This window comes from Triticum aestivum, chromosome 6D, assembly GCF_018294505.1.
Source record: "Triticum aestivum cultivar Chinese Spring chromosome 6D, IWGSC CS RefSeq v2.1, whole genome shotgun sequence".
Lineage (NCBI taxonomy): Eukaryota > Viridiplantae > Streptophyta > Magnoliopsida > Poales > Poaceae > Triticum > Triticum aestivum.
In genome coordinates this window covers 34,450,437-34,458,405 of record NC_057811.1, presented here as the reverse complement: position 1 = coordinate 34,458,405, position 7,969 = coordinate 34,450,437, and the positions used below count along the sequence as shown (strand labels likewise).

General features: G+C 44.1%; 1 protein-coding gene across 4 annotated transcripts; it reads left to right on the top strand.

Annotated features, from left to right (window-relative positions):
- The first annotated feature begins 549 nt into the window (after window positions 1-549).
- Window positions 550-7,609, top strand: LOC123143304 (uncharacterized). Of its 4 annotated transcripts, none has more exons than XM_044562165.1 (8): window positions 550-883; window positions 1,912-2,007; window positions 2,147-2,246; window positions 4,364-4,923; window positions 5,123-5,661; window positions 6,032-6,214; window positions 6,339-6,537; window positions 6,697-7,609. In XM_044562165.1, exons 4-8 carry the CDS (start codon window positions 4,374-4,376, stop codon window positions 7,386-7,388), a joined length of 2,163 nt encoding a protein of 720 aa, XP_044418100.1. In that variant the 5' UTR covers window positions 550-883; window positions 1,912-2,007; window positions 2,147-2,246; window positions 4,364-4,373; the 3' UTR covers window positions 7,389-7,609. The 4 variants fall into 4 exon arrangements, with proteins under 4 accessions (XP_044418100.1, XP_044418103.1, XP_044418102.1 ...); XM_044562168.1 differs by having other exon boundaries at window positions 4,321-4,923; XM_044562167.1 differs by lacking the exon at window positions 2,147-2,246.
- The last annotated feature ends 360 nt before the right edge of the window (window positions 7,610-7,969 follow it).

The following is a 7,969-nucleotide window of genomic DNA, read 5'->3' as shown; positions in this document are numbered from 1 at the left end:
ATTTAATAAAAGTTGCTTATGTTTAAAACTAAAGTTGCCTCGTTTAGGATCAAAGTTGCTTATTTTTAAAAAATTATCAAAACGTGCTCATATGGGATCTAGTTTTGAAGATCTCGTCGCAATAAACCTAACGGTGAAAACGGCTTTTTAAATTTTGTAAAACCCAAATAAATGCACGTACTTTTTCATTCTTGACTGATTTATGTAAAGTAAGGAGCATTCGAAGGGATGGAGACAAGATACTTTCCTTTTTTATAGTGTAATGATGACAAGGGATGCTAATTACCTTTTATCGTAGGCCTGCTCGGACGCACTACGTGCCATGTGAGTTTTTTGCCGTATATAGCGTGCGCTCGCGAGATCCATGGGACGCAGCTGCACGATTCAGTATTTGGGAATATAGAATTATGGAAAAAAAAAGGTCATCTGGACTGCATCTCGCACCAACCGCCGCCTTCGTTGGATTCGGCTTAATCGGACGGCCCTGAGTAGCTATCTTATCTGTCCCATCTCTCACTCTCTTTATCTCTTTTCTCCTCCCCACAGTACGCAGCCGCCGCCGCTGCTCCTCTCGCTTGCCTCGCCGCCTACGCTCCTCCTCTGGCTCGCCTCGCTGCCACTGCTCCTCCTCTCGGCCAAGCTGGTCCTCGTCCTCTCTTTTCTCCTTCTCCTCCTCTCCACCTCTTCCCCTCTTCCTTCCTCGCGAGCAGCAGCAGCGGAGCAGCAAGTAGCAGCAGTAGGGAGCAGCAGCGGCGGAGGAGCAGCAGCAGCGGAGTAGCGTCGGAGTAGCAACAGCGAGCAGCAAGTAGCAGAAGTAGGGAGCAGCAGCGGCGGCGGCAAGCAGCAGCATCAAGATAATCGATTCTTGCCGGAAGGAACACACGTACACAGCTCCTGAATCTGATTCTTTTTCGTTTATAGTACACATGCGCACACAAAACCGGTGCATTGCCACAAGCTCGAATCGGGCCTGCTTCTTTTCGTTTATTTCTTGTCACTGTTCAGTGTTTACAAAGGGATATACATACGTACATATACCGCTGGTGGCCCACGACGGCCCTCGTTTTATGTATAAACCGGGCGGCTCACCCCGGCTCTCGGTTTATATATAAACCGGGCTGTTCAACTCGGCCCTTGGTTTGCACCCGGCTTACCCCTGATAAGCCGGTCATCTGTAAGCCATGTACTATAAGCAAGGAGTTTTACTCGGCTTATATATAAACCGAGTTCAAATCGGCAACAGCCGACTGTATTAGGTACATGGCTTATAATTTTTTTCTTCTAGTGAAACTAGCTTGAACCAAGTCAAGTGTCAAATAGGTAGCTCAAATTGGCACATTATGAAGCATAAAATTAGTTATATTTCATTGTTTCGATGTTATTATCTTTTTTTCGATGTTATTATCTTTGCCTTGCTAATATTATTAAATCCATAATAATGACTTGGTTTCTATTTACAAAATAGTTTTTGTAACGTTTAGAAGAGTCCTGATGCAAGTGGTAAGTTCATTTGTGCAGGAGAATTCTGGCTAAATTTTTATAAAGATAATCTGAATATGAATAGTCATTATCACATCTGTTGCCACAATTTATAAGCATGGGTACATTTCATTCTTGTCTGATATAGCATGGAATGAGCTTAATAGTAATTTTAGATACCCCTACCTTCTAGTCAGTGAACTGTCTAAGTATGTATGTTCTTCAATTTACGATATTAGTGAGTATACATTGTTATGAGAATATTTGATTTATTTATTAGTAGATGTTGTTTGGTTTATCTTTTTCGTAATGTTGCATCAAACCTGAGCTGTTTTTCTCAAGTGAGTTTATCTAAATACCCTGCTCATGCCCGCTCGTATCTATTCATTGTTCATTGCATTTCAATGGTTCTTTGACTTCTTAATCTTGCAGACACGGGCGTTGATGGTGGACATGGTGGAGCTGAAATTTTGAACAAAAAGTTCATTTGCCCCAGTGGAAGTGCTTTGATGTTGTTTGATTGAGCAGGTAACCATCTGTTACTAGTATCACAATGCAATATTTTCCTTTTCCTTTACTTTCCTTCGTGGGTGTTTTCTGTTTTACTTTGGTGGTTGCTACATTGCATTTAATTTTTTTCATCTGTGGTTATCATATGACCATGCAGCCAACCAAATCGGCTGAACAAAGCCCAAGCAACCAGTTCCAAGTGGCTGCACCCAGAATCCACTGTAGCCGGCGCCTCCACAGATTGAACTAACGATCATGTAAGGATCCATTGCAGATAACCTGCAGGAAAGTAGAAGCTCTTTGATTGTTAAAAACAATACTATTGCAATACCTTCAAATAAGCCTTAGGCTAAAGCACAAACTCCAACCCAGATTTGAGCTTTTAGTTGTTTATTAACACACCATAACCAGTTTTCTGAAATAGAAGTTAGTAATGTACACCTTGAGTTGAGCTTCTCCAACAATGGATGGTGCCATCATCTTGCTGAAGCTGAAAAAATAAAAATATTTTTTACGATGCTTCCCATTTGCAAGAAAAATGGAAGTACTTCATATTGCTGCCCCCCTCCTGAACATGCTTCACTATAGCATGTTAGGTCCATTTCAACTCTTCTTCTCTCATAAGCTTAGTGGTCCGCTCATCAGCATCACTCTTGATAGACCTTTCCGCTGCACTCAGTGAATTTAGTTCTGCCTTAACATCCAGTTGATCAAGCAACTGAAGTAAGCCCTCTTTTTCTTTCCTATACCCCCCACTGAGATTATGAGCCCATCCCTTTGGGAAATCAAGCATGCCTTTTCTCTACTTTGATTAAGTCGTAGACTCCCTGCTAATTAAGGTCAGTTTATGCTAAAGGGAAACGAATTAGTCTTATTGACTGATAAAACAAATGAGAGATGACAGTTCACACGTATTGACTTCAAAAAGTCTCACTTGCTTGTTACAAGTGCTAACATGAACTCATGTTAATTGCGAGATCCATCTAAACAGAGTCACAATTGACCTGCTAAACTAATTATAAGGCTTGAGGGGATATCGGTAAATGACTAAGTGACCTGTTTGTTTTGAACCAACTGAAAATATTGCTGGATACCCAGTGTCAGTTCCTTCCATATGAGGGGAGGAATTACGAATTAACCATCACAGTTGATCTTGGTTTTTCTTTATTCTGATCAAGTTCTAGGCTCCTAGGTAACTACCGTCGGTCTATGCTGAAGGGAAAGAATTAGTCTCATTGAACGATAAACAAATAGTAAGAGTACTATTCACATGTATTGACTTCACAAGAATTGCACATGCTCGATTGCTCGTTGCAACAGCTCATGGACCATGGAAACTGTGAGATCCACACTCACACAGACCTGACTCGAGGAGATACCTGTACATGACCAAGTGGCTGGTCAATTTTAAATTGATCGGAAGTGCCGCTAGATATCAACTGTGGTTCTTTTATGTGGCTATAAAACATGGAACACCGAGCCTTTTCTTCCTTTTAGATGAGAAGGGGAAAATATGAAACAAGCACATTTGAGCATAATTTTGTTTACTTTGTTGAAGTCCCAAGCTCCTGGCTAATCAGAGTAATATTAGCATTGAATGATAAAAGAAATGTGTGACGATGACCATCGATTGAGTGTGAGAAATAGCATTGATGGCAGATCTATCCACATGGCCAAAATAATATGATTATGGTGCAAGTCAACTCTGCTAGATGCTGATCCAGATGTTGCTGGCAACTCTCTGGTTGGGTGATATATTACTTCCACCCTGGGGAGAGAAGACAAAACTTAGTTTCACGCAATACATGGATATGCTGGCAAGCATGAAAGAATCTTAACTGTCATTGTAAGTTGCAGACATGGAAATGGTAAGAACGAATACAAGCTGCAGTTGCAAGTTGCTCTCCTGATTGCCGCTGTATCTTTTTTTTTTAAGTAATTGCCTATATATCAGTATATCGCTGTCAGCAGAAAATCACAGGACCCCACCATCATCAGCACATCCAGACCAAGAAATGTTGAAGAATGACTTGTATGAAAAGTTAGTGATACAAATTTAAAAAGTTATGCACAACCGCGTCTGCAGTTGTTTTACACAACCAAAATACATTGAAATATATCAAACTGATGCCCGTTTTAAATTGTTGGTGGTTGCACACAACGCGCTGAGAGTTGAGCAAACTACCATGGCGTACAAGTATGCGATAGTTAATCTGGTAATAGTTAACAAAGAGGCTACTTGGCCCTGTGGGTCGCATATTGTGGAGTCCCATACCACACTAAGCTCCAAGCTTTATAATACCTTGCATTACTTTCTGCCATATTCCACAGTTCCATATCGCTGGCTTAGACTCATACATCTCATCACCACCAGCATTGTCAAAATGGGCGAGAGCAGAGGAAGCATCGCCTTCTTTGCGTGCTACAGGCCTCCGGTGCCCCTCGACATATTCTGCTGTCCAGCTCCAGCATCATCAAGGGAGGAGGAGCGGCACTTGACGGATGGCGTCTCGTACAACTACAATTGCCAACCCATTCCATCTGCGGCCCTCAAGTCGATCGTCAAGCACCTAGATCTGGCTCCTGAAGCCGTCGAAGAAGCCGCCATCGATTCGGGCCGTCTCACCGGCCTGGTCTTCGTCTCTGAAAGGCAACACCACCTCGAGACTCTTCATATAGGCCTGCGCTTCGATGATGGCGACGAAGTCTGGGTCTTCACCTTGGGGGACATCTATGGCGGCGACTTTTTCAGTGGTGCCCGTCTGGAGGACAGTGGCTGCATCGCAGGAGGCTACGAGGTGGATGGTCACACAGCTGACCATTACCTCGTCTTCGTGTCCACGAAGGAGCCCGTGAAAGAACGCCGTAGCCCCTGGAATGTCGTCTACAAAACTAATCTCAGAACAGGCGAAACTGAGCGCCTCACTCCACCAGGTAATTTGGTTGTTGAATCTTATCTTCCTTTTGCTATTTGATCGATCTACTACTTTGTACTTGTCTTTGGATATATGAATGACTAATTAAGTTGAGTCCTTTCTGAATTTGATCTACTTCTACTTGTTCTTGGATGCATGGCTAAATTTCTGCTTAACTAATATTTGGTTGGTCTGTTTAATTCTACATACATAAACAGGGACGTCCGATTTAAGCCCCTCTGTGTCACCATCTGGGAAGAGGGTAGCAGTGGCTTCGTTCCAAGGAAAGAAATGGGATGGTGAAGTTAAAGACTTGCTGACAAGCATTTACGTGATGGACCTAGAGAGCACATATCTGGAGCGCGAGCGGGTGATCGAGAACGCTGGCTGGCCATCATGGGGAAGCGAAACAGTACTATTTTTCCACCAAAAGGTTGGGGATAACTGGGGTGTATTTCGGCACGACTTGAGCACCGGCGAGACCCTCCGTGTGACCCCGGAGGCATTCGATGCAGTGACTCCAGCAGCCATCGATGAGAGCAGAGTGGCTGTGGCAACCATCCGCCAGAAGTCTGTGTTCACTGACGTCCGTGTTGAAGCGCAGTACCGTCACATCGAGGTTTTTGACATGGGTTTGCCGGAGGAGCCACTTCAAATCACTCGGTGTACCAAGCCAAAAGGCGACCATTACAACCCCTTTGTAATGGATGGTGGCAAGTACATTGGCTACCATCGTTGCAAAAGCGACCATCTTGAGGTACCTACCCTTGTGGCTATGCCCTATGCACAATGATTTGCTTGCTCAGTAGCACACACTTGCACAGTTACGTTACATTAATTATACTTCCCCGTTCTAAAAGATAAGGTGTATTAGTTTTTTGAAGTCAAACTTGTGCATGTTTGACCAAGTTTTTAGAAAAATATATTAATATTTATAATACCAGATCCATCATGGGAAGTATTTTCATGTTTTATTTATTTTGTATTGTGGATGTCGATATTTTATTCCGTAATCTTGGTAAAACATACATATATTTGGCTTTAACGAAAATTGATGCACCTTATTTTCTGGAATGGAGTATGTAGTGACGTTGTTCAAGCTGTCTAAAACATTGTGTCTCCTGCAGCATGGAGATGATGTCCCGAGGCGGTTCGACAAGCTGCAGTCCCATCATGAAGATATTGGTCTGTTTAGGGTTGCCGGTGCATTCCCGGCATTTTCCAAAGATGGCTCTAAGCTTGCATTCGTCGATAACGAGTTCAAAGCCGTGTGGCTGGCCGATAGTGACGGAATGCGTGTTGTCTTCGAAGTAAGTACACCACGCCCCTTTATCTTTTGGTTCAAAAGAATGGATGATCTTGCGACTGTTTATGACTGGCCGATCGTTATTGACTATGGGTGCTCTGTTTGTATTCGTGTACTTGTACATATAGACGGATGGTCCTGATGGCGTCTTCTCACCGGTGTGGAACCAAAAGAAGGATATACTTTATGTCTGTATGGGACCGTCTTTCAAAGCGAACGAAATATTGGAGATCTACGCCATCCCTCACGTATCGACTGGTGCACGAGAGCGGCGACTGCTCACGAAGGGAAAATTCAATAATGCATTCCCATCCACCAATTCAGACGGTAAGGAAGTACCACTACTGCAGCCTTGCTTCAGTGACTCCATGAGTCCTCTAGTCCATTGAATACGAATATTGTTTCCCTTGGCATGGTGATAACTTTGTATACCTCTCACGATGACCGCTGTATATTTGCATTTATGTATATATTACACTTATACAGGGACAAAACTTGTTTTCCGATCGACAAGAAATGGGGGAGACAAAAAGTACAAGAATCTATACATGATGGACGCAGAGATCGGGGAGGACGGTGGTGAAGCGGAACGGATAACAGAGGGTGATTGGATCGACACACACTGCCAGTGGTCGCCAGACAGGGACTGGATCGTGTTCTCGTCAAACCGTGACAAGCCCGCGGACGCGCCGGAGCGCGACCATGGTATGGACCCAGGGTATTTTGCTGTTTACCTGATGAACGCAAGCGACCGCTCTGTGGTGAGGGTAATCCGGAGCGGGTACGACTTGTCCGGGCACGTGAACCACCCGGTCTTCAGCCCGGACGGGCGGAGCATCGTCGTGACGGCAGATCTTGCTGCGGTGTCTGCTGACCCAATGTCGCTGCCGCTCTTATTGCACTCGCAGAGGCCCTACGGCGACATCTTCACCGTTGATATCGACCCGGATGACATGGAGAAGAACCAGGATGTGGAGGAGTTTGCCCGAGTCACGCATAGCAGGTACGAGAACGCCACTCCTGACTGGACCGTGTTCTCGACTCATGACCCGCATGCGCAGTGGAACCTCCTGGTCATGGAGGAGGAGTACACCCCAGCGTGCCCGTATGCGCATCATGATGGGGGTGAAAGCTGGCACATGACAGGCCAGATGTGCATCCCCAAAAGGGTTTGTTGATCTTTCGCCGCTATGTTGGAATGGCTGGATTGACGCTTGGGCTCACATTGTTGCCTGGATCGATTGCTTGAGATGTATTTGTTATTTCTGTTTGGATTGCTGCCTTGTCTGGGTTGCTATCGACCCTTTGTATTCCACACATTTCATCTTTTCCACACATTTCATCTTGCTGTAATACGTACAAGACTTCAGAGTTTTATATGATGATTCTGAACTGAATAGTCCCTGCTTTTGCTGTCACAAGTTTTGTTAAATTTTCATGGCACAAGTACAATTCATTCATTATTGATCAAAACTTAACAACGATCTATTTTACATAGAAAGGGATAAGTTGCACCATTCAAATGCTCATCAACTTGAAGTAGCTGGCACCTAGTTCCCCTTCCTACCAACAAAGTTGCTGCTCTCGCAACCGAGATCCAACAACTTCAGCAGCACAGCCTGACCGGATGGGATGAAGCTGCCAACTTTATACTAGCACAGTGGCCGTCTGAAATGCGAGGGCATCACTTTTCATACATTGGAATAATATTTGAAAATATTTCTGAGGTTTTATGCATGGATATATTATGTAAACTGAA